The following is a 19,737-nucleotide window of genomic DNA, read 5'->3' on the forward strand; positions in this document are numbered from 1 at the left end:
TCAAAGTCAAGGAAACTCATTATGCTGCTTATTTACATTATTCACCTATCCGAGTCATCTTCACAATTAAAACTCATCGTGTTCTCAACCTTGCTCAATTAGCCACAAACATTAATTACTGGTCATGATTTAGATTTATCAATGAAGTATGAAACGTCGTAAAAGTATTTTTACCGTGAAAAGCTTTTCACTGCCATCGACTGTTTTCTGGTTACCTTGTTGGCTAAAACATTTGATTGCTGATTTACTCTGGTGTCTATGATTTTTATTAATGCAATCAGTTCGAAGGATTTTATGTGAAAATACTCCAACAATTTAATCAAGCTAGACAATTGGCAAAATGAAATCCATCATTAAATCGGGTTTAACTGTTTCCCTCGGATACAAGCTGATAACTTTGGATGAAAATTTAAATTTATATTTGTATAAAGTATATTTGGCAATAACTGCCATGAATGTTGATCACTATTGAATAAGATTAACTTTTGTTAAGCTAGACAGATTATGGAATCAAATTTAATCACAGTCAATTATGGTGTAATGTGGATTTTGTCAATCAAGATTTGCTTGTTGATTGTTTATGGTGTTGGCTGTTCATTTTAAATTGCCTGAAAAAACCAGAAAATCAAAGAGTTGCTTTTAGAGCATGATGTATTGATTTGAAAAGTTGATTGACTATTGAATTTAAATCCTATTGTTCATGAATTTCGTAATAATTTACATTTTCAACACAACATAAATCAATTTCATGATGATTTCCCATTGAATGATTGTTAAATCATCGAGCAATCCAAATAACTATCACTCAACAGATCTCAATCAGGTTGCAATAATAAATGATTGTTGAGATTTCTTTGGCATAAAGAGAAACTAATTACAATTTACTAAACAAGATATTAGATAATGAGTGCTATCCTATTGAAAACTTAGTATTACTCTGTGTTCATGCGAATAAAGACCTTAATTGATTGCTTTGAACAAGCATGGAACTAATCATTAACCGTCATTTTTAGTGGCTCGGTTGATTGTCTGGTAAAATACATTCAAAGATTAGATTTACTTTTAATTGTTACCAACGAGGAGTAATTTTTGCTACTTTGATCCAACTCTGAATAAATTGATTAATAAAAACTAAATCATTTCCAATCTTGACCTCTATCAGTTTATATTGTTTTTAAGGTTACAATAACATAATAATTGGAACAGAAAACAATTGCGATTGTCATTTTGTTGACTTGAAAAAAAAGGCTGATGCACGTATTTTGAAAAGTGTTTATATTAAATACAAATCTCTGTGTTAAACACTTTAAGATTGTTATTTATTTCAATTAGTATTTGCAATTAAGTATCAAAATAGACGACCAGACGATAAAAGTTGCTTGTATCGCTGAGTAAATTATACAACGTTTTAACATTACTTCAATTTTAAGTTTCCTTGATGTTGGCCTTGTTTGTTTGTGCAATGAAAAATTGAAGAAAATTTGTGTTTCATTTTTCACAGAATCAAAAAATATAATTTTGATAAGGGTTGGCAATAATTATGATGCGGCCATCAGCTCATGATCGACAAATACATGAAGATTTTCCGAGGAATCTGAAGCAGTTGATTCACGGCGTGATTCGTTTGGACCAATAGTTTTTTGCTGATTGGACGCTGCCTTGAAATTATCATAACCTTGGAAACCAAGAACCGGATTATTAGAAAAATATTCTTCCGTTGAATAAGGAACCTTTGAACTGAGGGAACCATCATTGTAATCATCGAAATCACTGTTAGACGATTTAACTGTTTCAGACATTCCTCGTGCATAATGAGTATCACTTCCACTTTTGACTTCATCCTCGGAATATATTCCACCTCTGATTATCTCGAAATTTCCACTTCCTAAAATGCCAAAATTTTGTTTTGTAGTCTGTGCGGTAGCAGGAAAATAGGTTTGTGGCCTTCGTTTTCGTGATCTTCTATCGGACGAAGTAAGCGAGAATGGTGTCTTCATAGGAGATGGTTTATCAAATGAGTTGTCCAAGTTAAATAATGATGCTAGTTCAGGGTCCTCATCGTCAAAGGCAAAGTATCCGGAAGCTTCTGATTTCAATAAATCATTGTCATTTCCATTAGTGTCATTTGAATTTGATGATAGATTTTTTTTCTCGCCATTATCGAGATTTTCTCCTTCAGAATGTTTATTATTATTTTGATCCATCTTCTTATCATCTTCATTGTGTTCTAAAGGTAAAATATTTTCAATTCCTGGTTTTTGTGTTTCTGTTTCACTTTGATCTTCACTATCAGTTGATCTTTTTGACCTTATAGCAGGCATTCCAAAGTGTGTACTGCTGAAAATGGGAGATGCCGGCGTTCGTGCATGATAATCACCCAAATTTGATTTTGCAGCGGCAATATTACCAAAATTAGCTGCCAAATTTGAAGATAGAGTATGCGCTAATAATGGATTTGCATATGTTTCTGATTCTGGTGTGATTCTGATGGTAGGAAGACGTTGATGTGTAAACCCAGGCAACCCTAAAGCACTTTCTTGGTGTTGTGCTGATCGGAGAAGATGTGTTATTAAAGGTGAATTATAATCAATAATAGGAGTTTGACTTTGAAGCAAACTATGCCTTTGATGGGAAGCAGCTTGTTTTGAAATGGCATCCGCGCGTGCCGCTATGCTAGCTAATTTTGATCTTGATTTGGATAAAGTCAAAGATGGAGTTGTGACAATTTGTTGTTGAGCTAACTTTGACAAAGGTTGAGGATTGAAAGTTTTAAGAGCAGATGAAGGTGCTTCCGCGAAAGACGGAGATTGACTCAATATTGGATATGAGTCCTGGTTCGGAGAGTTGTATAATGACAGCCGAGAATGCGATTTATTTGGCAGTGGGTTTCGTAAGCTTGTCCTTGTACCGTAAGCTGGTTTCGGTAGCGATGATGAAGGTGAAGAGGAAGAAGATGATGGAGCTGATATAGATGAATCAGAAGATGAAGTAGGAGACGAGAGTGAGGAAGAGGGAGAGGACGAAGAAGTACTTTTGACAATAGCTGGCGATTCAAATATGAATCCAGCTCCATCAGCAGCTAAGTCAGCACTATCATGTTGGTGCAACTGGTCCAAGGCAGTTCCATTGGGTGGTGGATAACCTGGTAGATTATCTGGTCCATTTGAAACGGCTTCCTCTCGAGCACTTATTGATATTGGAGCAAGTCTACTCTCTATGCTGTCATATTCAGCATCATAGTCTGGAACCATTCCAAGATAATCATCAAAATCAACCTTTTTACTTCCAGCCTCTGGTAACATTTCACTCAATGAATTTGAACTTGAACTGGGAGCAACAGATGATGTTGGTATGAATGTCGATGAAGCTGATGAGGCTGACGAGACTGTAACTTGACTATTTTGGTTCTCATCGTTTGCTTCATTTTCAGTAATCGGTATCGTTGAACCATTAACTTCTGATGAACGTGTTACTGTACTTTCATTATCACCACTTAATGAGTTTCGTGAGGTTCCATTTTTTGCTATTACGGTTTTTGGCGATCTTTTGTGACTTGATTCAAGTAATAACGCTTCGAGATCTGATTTTTCTGTAAAAATAAAAGAAAATAATTGGTTGGTAAATATTGGAACAAAGAAAGAAAAGGAAAGTATAGATAATTTAACAAATTATCTTACAAAAAAGTAATACAGTTGATTTAAATTTAGATTCAATGGTCACCGTGTAAGCTGGATTCAAACAATAATAACGGTCATTTATAAGGCACAAACATTTCAAAAAGCATCTTGAATGTCAACAAGTATCATTACAGGTTACAACAAAAGCACTTCACAATAGCAGTTTTAGTTTATAAATCTTTAATAGCACAAGACCGAAAGGTCACCCTCTTTTCAAGGCACTTGAAATTTTAAAAAATCTCATCAATTGTTCATTGTTTATTGGCACTTTATTACTCAAGTAACCGTAAAAGCAACAAGTTTCACTTCATTTTCAACTTGACCAATTTTTAGGAGCACATTTTAGTTAACAAATTAAAATGAAGATGTCACTTGAGTGGTTTTGATTGAAATACAAATTTTAATCAAAAACTAAGCTTGAAAAAATCAATTTCAATTTTTGAATCTTATAAAACAGTGATTACAGAGATTTTCATCTTCACCTATTTTTAAACAAGTGCATCTTGGATTGGTCAAAGATTGAAAATTCAAGTCCATTAAATAGCCATTTCTCCTTGTATCATAAACCCTACACTAACAAACCCAACAAAAGCAACAAAATAAACACTCGACATGAAATTGAAAAAACACCAGAATTTTTGAGTCTAAAATAAAGGTTGTATTGTGAAAATAGAATTAAATTTTCTGGTCAAATGAGATTGGAAGCAAACTGAAGATCAACAGATGATTAAGTGAGAAAGGCCTTTTTTTCTGGTTGCACTTTACCATCATTTTTTGCTTCCATTATTACCTTTATTTGAATTGGTTAGTCAGTGAAAGTCTGTTTAATGTCACTAATGATCAACCCATTTTATCTGTAATTACAGAAACTAATTTCGATGAGAATCATGAAAACTGAACCAAAAAAACAACAAAAAATGAGGTAAATCAAAAAACTAATGAAAACCTTTTTACCAGATTAAATGTTCAACAGTGTTTACTGTGTAACCCAAACCCAAAACCAAGCTACAAAAGCCAAGCAACTTTAAACCAAAAATGAAACAATCTACCAAATTTGACCAGTTTTATAACACTGAGATAATACAAAGGATGAAAACCAAAAGTGTCTTTGAATTGAACCAGGTTTTTACATTTTGAATGTAAAACCATTTGTAAAGCTCACAAGGTTGATTAAATTTGAAATGGATTGACCACAAGTTTTGACAGCTAATAATCAGATATTTTAATCAGGTCATCATCGTTGATTGTCTCTCAATTGATTTACAGTTAAACAATATTTACTCAAACTGAGACCTCGTTTTTTTTGGGTGAATGGATAATAAACAAGCAAACGACCAACCAACCAACAACAGTAGCAATAATAATAATGGATTTTTATATGTAATTCATTATAACGTGATAACAATAATGGATGATTAAACATCAATCCAAATAACGGTAATTCACAGGCTAAAGTGAACCAGTCAAGTGTTGCCTGTTGATAATCAACATGAAAATTGATGTAGATGTAAACAACGTTGAAATGTGAGAAACTGAAAAAAGCATCTGCCTTTTTTTTGTATAATAATAATGTTGAGACTGTTGATTACGATGATGGCTGTATTTGCAAACAAAAAAAAACAAGTAAAGCAATTAAAATTGGTAACCCAGTTGAACATCAATGAAGATATTTGTTAAGCTTGCCTGATCACGCATTAGCATTATATTTTATTATTGGCATTATTATTGATATTAATGCTATTAAAAGTAATGTTAATTAGCTGGCAACAATTAGTTAATAACAATGAACTTACAGAAAAGTTAAAGAGTAGTTAAAAGTGGCTTAAAAACAAAAACAAAAAACAAAAAGGAAGACAATTGTTAAGAAAAAATGTATTCTAATAGTTTTATGGCATTCAACCGTTTAGATTGACGTTTATTGTTGCTAACTAATTAGTGATCAATTGATTAAAAGAAAAACTTCCGGACTATATTTAGGTTTACCTTTAATTGTACCTTGAAAAGATGAATACAAATGAGTCAGTGTTACATGTCAAAGTTACTCAAACGGTGCACTAATGAGTGACTTGAGATGAACCTTTGAAGCAACAAAACTTAAACACTTGCAACTCGTGCTGGTTTGAATAGTTGACGTCAATAAGTTATTGGATTAGGTTAGGTAAGGTTAGGTTAGATTAGGTTGGATTAGGTTTAATTTTTGATTTATGTCTTGGCAAATGCACAGTTCAATACAAAGTTCAACAGTGAAAAGATCTAGAAAGTCTCAAAGAAATGTCATCGGTTTATTTTGCATTACTATTGAGTTGAAAAGCTGCATTAAATTGATGAGTAAAAGTTAAAGTCAATCCTATTACTTGAACGGTGAATCAAGTCTTTTGTTTACAAAGATGATACAAAGTTCAAGCTTCTTCGTCTTATTCAAAACTAAAAGTATCATCGGGTTATTTTGCATTATCATGCAAACATTTGGATGAAATAAAAGTAACATTGATGAGTGATTAAACTAAACTCACTTATAGTCTTTGACAAAATGAAATGATAGGTTGGCTGGATACAAAAGTGAAGTGAGTTTTATTTTATTGAATTTCATGTGATTATCGCATAGAGATGAATATTGGTGGTCACCAACTTTCAAAATTCATGCATTTTTTTGCAATTAATTGCAGATAGTCATCAATTTAGTTGATCACCATAGTTATCTGCAATACGGCTTAAGCATCTTCAGATAGGCGACTAACCTTAGTAGTTACTGTGTACATCAGACTATTTGTGGACAGTTTGCAATGCTGACTTTATCAGCATTAAAGCAACTCTATTCGTCTCAATGGCAGATTTGACCCCAATGACCATTTCATTGGAATAACATTTTCCCATTCTTTGTAGTTATTCCGATAGTTCATGTGATGAACATAAACATGTGAAATTGAACTTAGAAAATTATAAATTTGAAATTATTTTCTCATGTAAACTTATCGAACATTTGATTTCAATGTTTCAAATATCACTGATTGATTAACTTGAGCAAGAAATGATGATTTTTTGACGCATTGCGAGTAAAAGTGATAACTTGATTGAAATTCATTCAGATATTAATAGAAAATGCAATTTTCTCCTTGATTATTGCTACAATTATTAAGATTTCGCCAACTCAATACTGAACCATGATTTGTTGAGACAGTTTAAAGCATTTGCTTATCAAAAACCATTATCAACTTGTTCAACTCAAAGTTTCCTGGTTATGGTCTTAAAGTCAATTTACTGACAAGTGTTGATGAATCTGTTTGATCAATTATTGAACAAATCAGATAAATGTTGATAAAAGTTAACCGTTTAAAGTAATCGCGCTAAAGGTCTAATGACTTATAGCGAGCAGGGAAACGTCTTGTCAACATACATTTTTAATAATCGAGTTAAGTGACATTTTTTTTTCTTTTCAATGAAATGTGTCAGTAATTATGATTGTAAAGTGAAAAAAAAATCAACAAATTAACCAACTCATAAGCAAGTCAATAATTTTTGGCAAACAATAAGGAAAGGCGAGTGGAGCAAAAAGTTTGAAGCAAAAAAGCATTAAAATTTAGAGGAAAAAAAGAGGTCAAATCGGTTCAATTTGATTCAGTTTGCTATGAAAAATTAAAATCAAATTGTAATCTGATTAAATGTTGATCAAAGAAATGATGAAAAGACGTTTTACACTCGTTCATTTGGTGTCTCACAATGGGTTACAATGGATTAAACAATTAGCTCAACAAAAGTATAATCAAATTAGTGTTTAGTTTAAAATTGAAGAGTTTACCTAATTCACCATTATTGTTCAACAATAGGGTTCAATCATCAGGGTTAATTTAAAGTAATTGCTGTTTAAGCCTTAAATGATTGGTGAAATGGTAAGCCTAATGAGAGTATTAACTTCCTGGTTTCAAGATTAATATTGATTGACCATCAAAAGCGTAGACCATTTAATGACTCAAGGTTAGACAATTGACAGTTAATCAGTTAAATTGAATTAACTGAATCAAGGAAACACTAAAATTCATTGAACTCTTGATATTACAATATGAAGCTCTAAAGTCAAAAATTGAATCTCAAAATTGGACTTTAAAGTTGAGAAAATATTTAATCTGAGAAAATTGAAAATCTAATTTTGAGTCGATTTGGATGAACTCACCTTTTGCTTTGATTGCAGCAATTGTAGTTATAACGATTCCTGCGGCAACAACAATTAACACTAGGACAACTTCCCAACGACTAGTCAATCTAGATCGAGATTCACGACCAAAGGTTGAATACCTTTCACGACGTTCCCTTGAGTTAGCCAGGTTGGCGAATTGATATTGATATTGGCTTTTAAAATGATTGCCAATATCAACTCAACACTGAATAAGGTGAAACCTGGAAGGCTTTTGTTTTGTCAAAGGTCAATGTGAATCCACAGAGAAGCAAATATTTGCAACAAAAAGTGTTTATCCTTTAGTCACTCAATGGATTGAGAGTTGACAATGGCAATGGTCAATCATAGTTGGTAAAAGATGAAATGAAGTTAATCCAAAGGCACATAAACAAGTGTATTAAAGGGTAAATTGTCTTGTAAACTGTAGATGGTTGTTGTTCAATGAAGTCAAGTTTAGTCTTGAAACACCATTGAAACTGTTTGCTCTTTAACATGTAAAAACTGATCAACTGATCAACCATCAACTTGTATGTTCATCATCATCATCATCATAATAATCATAACAATCATCATTATCATCCTAAATCGATGGCAACAACAGCAAGAATACAGATCAAAGTTGTCTGGAAATCGTGCTTGCTGTTGAACAAAAATACTAATAAAACAACATTAACATGTGTATGTGTGAGTGTTACGGTACAACTGTGCGGTGTGAGAGGAGAAGGTAGAGAAAGACTGTTAGACAGGCGAAAACGAGTGAAGACAGAGAAGTGAAAAAGTGGACAGAAAGAGAGAAAGAGAGAGAGAGGAGAAAGAGCGACTGAGAAAGACGCTGAAGCAAGGCCAGTGAACCAAATCAGTAGAGCTTATTGAAGCGTACTTGTCTTAAGCAATGATGTTTATGTTGTTGATGACGATCAGGTTGATGATGAAGCTTGATGAAAAATGAACAGGAAAAAAAACAATGCAAACCAAGCGTCGTTAAAAAGTGTATTAATTTGAGCAAAGTCTTTATCCGTTAACCAGTTTCAATGAGCATTCAGGATTCTCATGTCTATCATTTTCTAACATATTCACATATTCAAGGTTCATCTTCATAAAGCTCATTTGCTTCACAAACTTGGACCACTTCAATGGTCTTTTGCTTTCTTCAAAAAGATTTTTTTTACTTTTCCTGATCGATCCTGATTAATATTTATCTTTTCTGTTGTTGCTACGAATTCAATCGACTTCGATGAAAATGTCCGAATTGGCCTCTTGATTCTTGTTTTTGCAATTGATTTCATTCGCTTGGAGTTGCATTGCGATTAAGCTTTGATCATGAAGCAAACAGATCGTAACAATGATTATCACTTTTCAATTATCACTGATAATAATGATTTTATAATAAAATGTATTCTTTCTGTTCAACAAGTAAAACTGTTCACTCCAATAGTTGACAAAACTTGATTTTTTTTTTGGTTAAACAACTCTTCCTACTACGAGTCACTGTTAATCATCTTTAACCCATCATCATGATTACCCTTTCAACATTCAGGGTCAATCGTTTCAACCTGATTTTTCAAGGTATTATTTATCAGCCTAATCAAGATGATCGGAAAAACATTTTTACCCATTTCTGGTTAAACTCATTTTCAATAAAGGCAAACAACAAGAAATGAAAAAAAACACTTTTGTGGTTTCCTTCAATTATAGTTACACGATTGCCATTTATTAACCCAAACATGGACACACTTGTTCAACTCTTGCCAACCTTGTTATTGTACTTTATCAACTGGAACTCAACAGTCAAAAGTTATAATCAACACACAATCAATGAACATCAATGAACATCAATGAGAATCAAAGATGAACCATGATTATGAAATTAATGGACAAAAAAAGTTGAACTTTATTTCAATTTTATTACATCAAATGAACAACTTGAGATTCTAAAGATTCTGCCCCTAACAGCCTTTACGTGATTTGCATGATGGAAAAGATGAAATGAAATTTTCCACCAAATTTACCTTTCATCAAATTACTCAAGTAATCAATTGAATTCAAGACTTAATAGATTACGAAATTCGCAGCGAAAATGTTCCAATTTAAGGTGAACAAGTTGACATTTCCAATGTTTTATCGAACTGTTAATTTATCTCTGAAAATAATTACCAATTTCCAATCGAGTAGAGATTAAAAAAGATCAATATTATTCAGGTAACTTACATAACTTGAAACTGATTCATATTTAGTAACAAGAATTGTATAGAATTTCAATTTCAATTTCACATAATTCCAATAAAAGTGGCCAGTAATACCTGTAACAAGCCTTGATAAAGTTCTTGTCAATGGAACATTTCAATCGTCATTTGGATCAACCAATTCTTCAGCCAAGCTTACATGAAGAAGAAGAACAAAAAAGTCATTTTTATAAGAAAAAGTAGGCGAATTAAAAAAAGTTTCATTTCTCTCTCAACATCTTTTATTATTATTTTTCAGATGAATGTTATCGACTCGATTTAGATAATAACATTGCCTTTATCCAATCACTTTTGTTGTAATGAAAAACAATTTTCATCAACATTTCCATTAACCTGGAATAAAAATTGTTGAAACTTCTGTGATTGACATTATTCTGTTTCAATTTCAATGGACAATTGTTATTGACCATTACAGAATGATAATTGTTGTCAACAATGAAAATGAGCCATTCAGGGTTCACTATAAATTAGAGCGTCTCATCAATTTCAAAGTTAGTGAAAGCTTTCCTTGCATTGAAAGAAGAAGCTCAAAAAATCTTCAAATCTTATCTTGTTCTCCATTCCAAGTTTACCATCAAAATGAGTTCATCATTTTCCAGCCTTCTAGTTGCTCTTAATTCATTGGTGATAAGTTTAATGGTTATTGTAATAGTGATTAATGTAAATCCAGTCGAGTCTCGAATCGATTCCAAGAGTAAAGAAATTGATCCCAGAATTTTGGAGGAAAAATTTCAATCTGATTCATCATCCGACATTCAACCTGCCTCGGATGCTCTTCAGCATTTCCTCAAGGAATTGGATAGATATGTTGCCATTGCAGGACGACCAAGGTAAGAATCTTGATTAATCAGTTCGACTGGAAATTGATGAAAAGTTTCATTTCACTCGATCCATTAATTCAACACAATTTATCATTTTGCATGGAAAAGTTCATTTCCTTTATTTGCAAATGTTTACCAACTTTTCACTTTTAATCAATTTAAAATCTTTTCTTTTGTCTTTCAACAGATTTGGACGAAGTGCTTATAAAATGCCGAAAACGCCAATTGCTGATTATTTTACTCGGAAAAGTGTAAACGAATTCAGATTTCCTGGATTTTACCAATTGGATGTGTAACTCTTTGGATTTTGTTTTTGGTTTTCCTTATTTCATCCTGGAAATGGAAAGTTGAAGAATGAAAAATGTAAAAAGAAAATGTGAAAATTTTAAGTTTCATTAAAATTCATTTGTTCCTCTGAACTCATTTTGTATGTTTCTTTATTCATATTCGGACCAATTTAGTTGGAAAGCTAAATATGAGTTTTTGCCCTTTTTGCTTGCTTTCTTTCCACTGTTCATGAATGTTCATGAAATATTCAATCACTTTAGACTGTTGAAATGTTATTGATTGTCCAATCTGATGAAATAAATAAATGAATAATGAAAATGATAGGCGAAGAGAAATGATTATTTTTACCTTTTCACTCTTTGCTCTTCTTTTCATCGTTCAATCTTGCAACCTTTTTCATGTAATTTTGATGCTACATTGAGTTTCAAATTACTTTTTACCTTATTTTTCATTTGACACATTTCATGTCAATCTTCACGTAATTCAATGTATTAAAGTTGGTCCAGTTTGCCTGCGATAACAGGAAAATTGCAACAAATTCAAGATTCTGTCAGCTTTTCATCGACATTAACGATAATCAAATGGTAACTATAAATGTTTGCAGGCGACAAAAAGGTCAAAAGATTGACTTCTAATAACTCTTATTCTGATTGGAGGCGACTTTAAATGCGAAAAAATTGGCTGAAGAAAACCATTTCCAGAAAAAATCAAAGAAAAGTTATCAGAAAATTCGATGAACTTTCATTCATTTCACCAATTTCTCGACTTTGACCAAAGGCTCCATCAAAAATTATCGAATGGATTCACAAGAGTTATTCATCAACATGAACATGAATATTTCGAAATTTGAGGATTTTATTCCATGCACTAAAAGAATCAACATTTAGACAAAACGAACTTTCGATTCTGAGTCAGTTCAGGGAAGGAATTGAGAAAAAATCGAGAAATTAGAAGTAAATTTTGTCCAACTGTTGAGCCCAATGAAAGGATTATCTGAAAGTATTTTCGTGTTTTCTCATCTTATCATTGAAACTTTATTTTCTGGAAAATATGAAATATTTCCTGACGGTTCAATCAATAATAATCTGTAAACGATCAACTTCGTAAACTAAATTTCGAGTTTTGAACCAGTTTCTTTTGAATCAATCATTACGATTGTTGGAGTTGAAATATTTTTTCAAATATTGACCCAAAAAAGTGAACCATTAAAAGACTCTGATGATTATTCAGATGAAACGTGATTTGATGAGATAAATGATGAAATAATTTTCTATTTCACTTTGAATAACTCTTTTTTTTCTTTACTCATATTAATATCATACATTAATAACATCTAATGAAATACATGATTAGGTCAATAATGAAAGGTAAACACTTGCCAACATTATTAGCAATAATCTTATATAATCAGTTGAGACTTTATTTTCATGGCAACACTGAATCAACACCTATAAAGACGATGCAAGATAAACATTTGAAAATCCCTTGGATTGTTCAATTGGTTCAATAATTGTTTGATTTCTCAATTTCAAGTGTGATTTGGCAACAATTGTTTTTACCCTGAAAACTGAGCTCAACTTTGAATTTCAATTTTTCAGAGAAAAGCAAAATTTCCAAAATATTTGCAATTTTATTTATTCTTGAAACTCAACTTTAACCTTTTTTTCTGTTCACTTGAAGCCAAGTTTAATCGCTTTGATCCTGATTCTGATTATTGATCATGAATGCATCATGGAACTGACCAGAGAACGCAACAGATTCATGATTTACATTTCCAGGTTCATGGTAATCTTAAAAGCCGGCCAATGTTGAAGTCATTTAGAAAGGTTGAAAATTCAATCTAAAGTAGATTTACCTTCTCATCTGGTTAACCTGGATTAGATGAATTCCCTGAAAACAAGTTATGAATGTTATTTTAAAACTAAATCAATGTTAACTTTATCATTTGCATTATCCAATTCTGTATCAACAGCTCACTTAACTCCACCAAAATCAGGTTAAAACTATTTTTATCTTGAAATCTTTTGCTTGTAACTTCAGGGAATGATGAGAAAGAAGAAAATGTTTAAAATCAAAATTTTCTTGTTTCCATCAGAAAACTTTAATACTTTTCCTTTTCACCATACTCTTGCCAGTCTTATCCAAATTTACATTCTTATAATCCAAGGTAAATCCAAAAGTTGGATAATTTCACTGGGATTGATAGAATATCAAAAAATAAATTTTGTAAATAAATGTAGAAATTTACAATTTGGACAATCTGAGGTCAGCATTTATGAGCGAATGTCAGCGAATTTAAAGTTGATTTCTTCATGTGCTAATCTAATCAGTTTTGGCTCATCAGTTTTTAGGATTTCCGTTTTCTTTGTCAGATCCGATTGCTCACTCATATCTTGACTTGAAGTGACTCTTGATAAGTATCAGATTCAAGATTATGGTTACATTATCATGAAGTAGACAGAATGGTAAATCTGACGAAACTGGGAAAAGACGAGAGAATTTTTGAGAAAGAAAAAAAAATAGATTTTCTCACTTTGGTTACAGTTTTTTGGTGAAAGTAATATTCCGATGATATAAAGCTCTTGACTTTTCAACCTTTTCATTTTGTTCTGCCATCTCTTTCCATAAGATTTCAAACAAATGAAAATATTTATTTGTTGGTGAAAGAAGAGGAAAAACTTTTCATTGTTTACTCTACTTTCCAATATTTTGAGCATCTTCAACTTACAGAAGGTTGAACTGTTGCAGGAAAATCAATTAAATCAGACTTTTGCTATCGTTTTGATTTATTTTCAGATGCAGAACTATCGTATTGAGCAGAATAAATTTTAAAATTGAACTTTTTGCAAATGTCGAGAGGATTAAAAGACAAATTATAATCTTTACATTTTAAACTGAAAATGCTACAGAATGCTAGTTTTAAAGGCTGTATGGGTTCAACAATTATAGTGACAATAGTTGTAAAATGTAATTCTTATTCGTGCGTTTTTGCGCTGAATTGCAAAAAGCTAAATATAAGGGAAATGCATATAACAGAAAACATTGTTTTAAAACGATTTGCAGACATTTTATCAGAATTATTATATTTTGCCATAAAATGCCTAGCAGTGCTAAAAAGTGCTTATTCTAACAATTAATTACGATAGAAATTGCATAGAGCACACTCGATGCAAATCGAGGCTTTGTCAAACTTTCTGTGTTTTTATTGAACTTTGCATGACTATCCGCTCATGAGAGACTTTACAAAGTACTTTTTGACTTGACCTGCTTACCATTGTAACTGTGAGATAAAAAGGTAGAAAGGGAACATTTAGTATAAAAAGAGTTGTACTGACCAATTCTAACTCATATTCACTTCACCTTTCAGTTTCCAAGCCTTTTTATTGTCAAAGACTGACTCTGAAGGTTGCTCTATCCTACCTTCACCGCCGATACCTTCCTCTATCTTGCCTTACTTTTTACTGAACCCCTTAACACAATATTATAAACTCTTAAAAGATTGTAACCTAATTTTATATTTACTTGTTTACAAAATACATTAATGTATTATTGTAACTTGTTGAAATCCCATATTGTCAACCTTCCTTTTATTAAGTAATAAATAGTGTGCTTCAGCTTTAATTCACCGTCCGTTCCTGATTCTATTCTTTCAATTGGTGGCCATTATGAGGGATGGAATAATCATATTTGAGATCAGATTCCTTTAGCTTCAACATAACAATTTAACTATGAATTAATGCAGACAGCTTTGGGTAAAATTTCGTTGTAATCATCCATTGATAAAAATAGTGCAAAATCGTCGTTTGTCCACACGTTTGTTCTTTGAGCGTCTGTTAGGACTTTTGCTTCGGTCGAATGTTTAAAATGTTGACAAAGCGAATTCTTTATCATAAATATTGTCAGTGGCAAGTTCTTTGTAAGGTTTACCAAGGTTGATATAACGAATTGCGACCAAGAAAAATATGAAAGAGTTGCAATAATACAACTCGACGACTTCATCTTTGTGACAAACCGAGCAAGTAACCAATCCTACCCTCTCAAAGCATCTGTAATCTTCATACAACCCAGCAATACCATCCTGAACTGTAAACGGTTTTTATAATTCCCACGTTGAAGATTGTTTACAGTAAAGAATGTTGTATAGAAAGCTGATTATTGTTCATAGACGGAATTGAAGGAGCGGAATTTCTTAAAAAGTATTTAAGTAAATTTTTCTGCATTGAAACTTCATTCAGCTCAAAGCATTAATTAACAGAAGTTGCAATATCTCGTTCTTCATTTATAGTAATGCAAAAAACAAAAAAAAACGGTAACTAAGTCTCAAACAAAACTGGAATGTAAATATAAAATGTAATAGATAAATACAGATAATCTGAGGGAGCATGATGATTAGAAATTCTATTTTGATTTAAGTTAAAACATTGTAAAAGGGAATTCCAGAGAAGTTTCAGTAAATAATCTATTCTCATTTACATAAAAAAGGATGATTGATTCCTGACATCTTGTTTTTCACATAAAACTTGTTTATCAAAGATTGCTTTCCTATTTTTAAACAGTCATGAAATACATGAAATTGTTTACATTAAAAAGTTGTTTACAGCAAAAAAGTTGATTATAAGCTGTTTAGTTTTCATAAACAGAATCAAAGGACAAAAATAACAGAAATTTATTTAAGCAGATTTTTTGCTTTTAAATTTCATTCAACATTCAACGCTGTTCAAAATAGATATTTCAAATTGTTAAACTAAAGTAATGGCAAAAACAAACAACACTGTTAGAAAAGCGCTCGGTGGAAAAGCACCAAGAAAGAGATTAAGGAGTAGTGAAAATCTCATTCAAGCTGTTTCCGAAATGGTACACGATGAGCTTTTAATCAATGAGATACAATTACCTCCCGGATCTTCCCCTGGTTCATTATCTTACGAAGCTGTCCCTGGTCCATCCAACGAAGCTGTCCTTGGTCCATCTAACGAAGCTATCCCTGGTCCATCTGGGTTGCAGCCGTTTTACACGCCCAATGCTGGTACTAATGAGGATGATGATGACATTGACAAGCTAAGAAGTTTTGAAGGCTCGACAACAGAAGATGATGAGGCCACAGCTATGAAACAGGTGAAAAAAGCGCTTGTACCAATCAGGTAATGGTTTGATTGGGAGAAGGTCACCGGGAAGGGCTATCTCTATGGTGGAAAATTCATGCGAATCGCCGCAACAGAGTCCGCTGGTCCGAATGCTTTGTACATCCTGACAACATGACAGATGTAATGGATCCTGTTGGAGAAGGATTTGGTGAGGACTGGGAGCAAATCGTCGACGCCGAGAATCTGAAGTAGCTTCAGCGAATTTATGACGACAGCTACCGATGCAGATGGTGTCCTGGCCGATACACTTTTAAACGGAATCAGTTCAGGCACGAAAGAAGTTGTCGGGAGCCTGGAGCTCCTGGTCATATTTGTACAGTCAGTTCTTGTGAGCCTAATTGTACTGATACAGGCGTCTTCACAACTGGCATTGACCGTCAAATTGGTAATCTATTTGGATAGATGGGCGGCAAACGCGAGAGAAAAAACAAAGAATAGATGTTCTTTAACATTTTGACATTAAATTTTTAAGTCTGAAATTTTTTATTACTCCTTTTTTTGAATTTTACACGGTATTTTATTAAATCAAAATTTCTATCTTTTTCAAAATGGATCTATTGATCCAATTTGAAAAATTTGAAAATTCAAAATTCTTTTATGATATCCATATTTAATCTGAGTTTATTGATTGGTCTTAAATCGACAGCTGATTTAAATCATCAGTTGAATGCACATGAATAAATTTAACCTCAAGTGTGTAAAAATTTTAATTATTTATAATTTCAATATAAAAATTGTATAATGCTTCTTTAATCTCTATCAGATCATCTTGCGGTATTTTGCTTTTCAGAAGGTTGATTCTCCCTCTTGCCAGTTTACCAAGATCCGCGATATGTCGCGAATGGATCAGCCGATATTTTATTACCTCGTTAAGCAGATAAGATATTTTTTTCTCCTTTACATATAGGTAACCATTTTTATTTATCAAAAAAGGAGAGGATAACGGATTTTTGGTCTTAACGGTAGAGACTTGAATAGTTATTTTCTATAACGTGACCTTTTTGTATGAGGTGAGGACGACATCAGTTAGAAGATAGATAAAAAATAATGAATATAAGTTAGCATGAAAAATGTATTTATTATTAGAAGGTAAAATTCGATATTTTGTATCTTAAACTTATCTGTATCTAATTAATCAACATTCAGACTCCTTAGAGATTTCATTTAAAATGTATTTAAACAAAAGATTTAGACAAAGTCATACAGAGTCGTTAACATATCCGTTACCCTTTACATTCACTTTCATTTTACTTTCTCCTTTCCTTTTCTTTACGCAGCGGAGATTTCTCTGCTCGACCTTCCTTGCCTGCACCCATCAAGAAGAGTTATCCATAAATATTTTATGGAAAAACACATCTGCGAGAAAATGGTATTGGTACATGGTAGATATGTAATGCAGTTATCATCGTGCAATTATAAATTGTATTATACAACTTTTTTATAGGAAGCCCTTTGTTCTTGCCATTGATAAGACTCTCGGCCCCAAGGGGCCTCGCGTCTTATGCATGAATATCTTTCAATGTAGTGTCAGATGTCAACTCAGATGTTGAATATCGACAAAAGGTCACCTCTAGTCGATAGCAGTACTAACTCACTGCCCGGAACTGACCACTGTTTCCTGATACCAGAAGGGTATGGTTCCCGGCTACTAATTTATAGATATGATATCAATGATATAGTAAAATTTACATCCAGTCCGCGCACACAACATTGTTGCAACACCAGACACTAAAGACAAATTAGTTGCACGACTTAATGTAATTAAAGCAAATAATTGAACAAAGAATATATTTTTTAGTGTGAATTCTAGTCTTAAATTGAAATTTTGAATTTTGATCAGTCAGATTAGTTTATAACAAAAAAACATGAATTACTACCCAAGCTAAAACAGCATTAAAATCCTTTCGACTGCATTAATCAACAGACAATAAATGAATAACGAACAGTAATTATGTGAACCAAAAACATGATTTTTGTGTAGATCTACATGTATTGAGTATTTATTTTATAAATATTTTGAGTCTGATTTGGACTTGCTTGCTGTTATCGTAATACATTATGATTTTTTCATCCTTCGACTTCATTTTCACCTTTTAAATCTTACAAAACAATAAATCAGGAAAAACAATATTAACTGAATATCAACTCTCAATCAACTCCAGTTACATTGTACTTGTTCCCCTCTAGTATAATCGTTGTCTTTTATCTTTTAGTCGGCATCTTCCATCTCGTCTTGCTAGATGATTTCACTTTCTTCGTTACCGAGTCCCGTCTATTGACACATGCAGAATAGCAAACCAAAGTCTTGTCTTTAGAGTAGATTCACTGTCCACCTGCAATAAAAGTCTTACCTTTCAACTTTGCACCAAGTTTTTATCCAATCTTTTCTATTTCAAAATCTTTCGATCTTCATCATCAATTTTTACTTCAGATACCTTTGATACTTTAGATGAATCCTATTCTGCAGGACTCAGATTTTTACAAGTTTAAATGTCATTTTCTGATAGAATATCCGATCCATCAGAATCACAAGATTTTACTTTAAATGTATAGCCATTACAGTGTAGTCAAGAGACTAGATATATCACCGTGGGACAACCTTAGTGCCTTATTTTGCTTCAAGATTCCAGTTTGCTGATTGAACAAAATAATAGCAAGGATTAAGGTGGAAAAGAAAAAATATTTTTCCATTTGTTGAACTAATCATTTCCAAAAATAAATCAACTCTATCCAACAACATAAATTACCTTTTAGCCTGAAAAATATTTCGAATTGAATGTTATCAAATATTGAATATTAACCGGATTTTAAATGAAACGTTCATTAAATAATTGAATAAAACAAAGTCACAAATGATAAGCTAATAATTGATAAAGTTGGTTAAACAAGGAAAAGTAAACATTATGATAAAAGATGAGAATATCATTGATTCATGAAAAGACTGAACACGCATTATTTATAAGAGGCAAAAAAAGAAAAGAATAGAAAATGTTACTTTATATTCTCACAGAATAATATGATGGAATAAATGGAAAGATAAAAGCAGAAAAAACAAGAAGAAGAAAGAATAAGAAGGAAAAAGATGAACTTCGTGTTCCGTTGACACTGATAGTGTTACAATGATATTAGCTGGGAGTGAAGCGAAATCCTAAGAGAATGATCATTTAGCCTGAAAATTCTAGTAATACCTTCAGAAGATAACTCATCTTTTCTAGTCATTTTTCTTGTGCCAATTAGTGCTGGTCATCATCATATTATAATCATTAATTTGATAAATGTCTTCATGTTTAGCTTGTACCTGCTCATGGCTACTTTGAATAACATTTATCGCCTTGGAATGCATTAAACATCAGACATTGAACATAATCTTTTTTGTGGTTAAAGTTGAACAACTTG

General features: G+C 32.2%; 2 protein-coding genes across 3 annotated transcripts; one reads left to right on the forward strand and one right to left on the reverse strand.

The window, feature by feature from the left end:
* Window positions 1-1,297: 1,297 nt before the first annotated feature.
* On the reverse strand, window positions 1,298-8,563 carry LOC107363665 (uncharacterized). 2 transcript variants are annotated; one of them, XM_015930927.3, is made up of 2 exons: window positions 7,846-8,563; window positions 1,298-3,589 (listed from the first exon to the last, which is right to left on the reverse strand). In XM_015930927.3, exon 2 carries the CDS (start codon window positions 3,300-3,302, stop codon window positions 1,539-1,541), a length of 1,764 nt encoding a protein of 587 aa, XP_015786413.2. In that variant the 5' UTR covers window positions 3,303-3,589; window positions 7,846-8,563; the 3' UTR covers window positions 1,298-1,538. The 2 variants fall into 2 exon arrangements, with proteins under 2 accessions (XP_015786413.2, XP_015786412.2); XM_015930926.3 differs by lacking the exon at window positions 7,846-8,563 and adding an exon at window positions 3,678-4,192.
* Window positions 8,564-10,569: 2,006 nt separating this feature from the next.
* On the forward strand, window positions 10,570-11,331 carry LOC107363499 (uncharacterized). The gene is made up of 2 exons (XM_015930732.3): window positions 10,570-10,921; window positions 11,100-11,331. The coding sequence occupies exons 1-2, from the start codon at window positions 10,671-10,673 to the stop codon at window positions 11,206-11,208; spliced, it is 360 nt and encodes a 119-aa protein (XP_015786218.1). The 5' UTR covers window positions 10,570-10,670; the 3' UTR covers window positions 11,209-11,331.
* The last annotated feature ends 8,406 nt before the right edge of the window (window positions 11,332-19,737 follow it).

This window comes from Tetranychus urticae, chromosome 2 (assembly GCF_039701765.1).
Source record: "Tetranychus urticae isolate SD_2017Ah chromosome 2, NJAU_TeUrti_SD_1.0, whole genome shotgun sequence".
Taxonomy (NCBI): Eukaryota; Metazoa; Arthropoda; class Arachnida; order Trombidiformes; family Tetranychidae; genus Tetranychus; species Tetranychus urticae.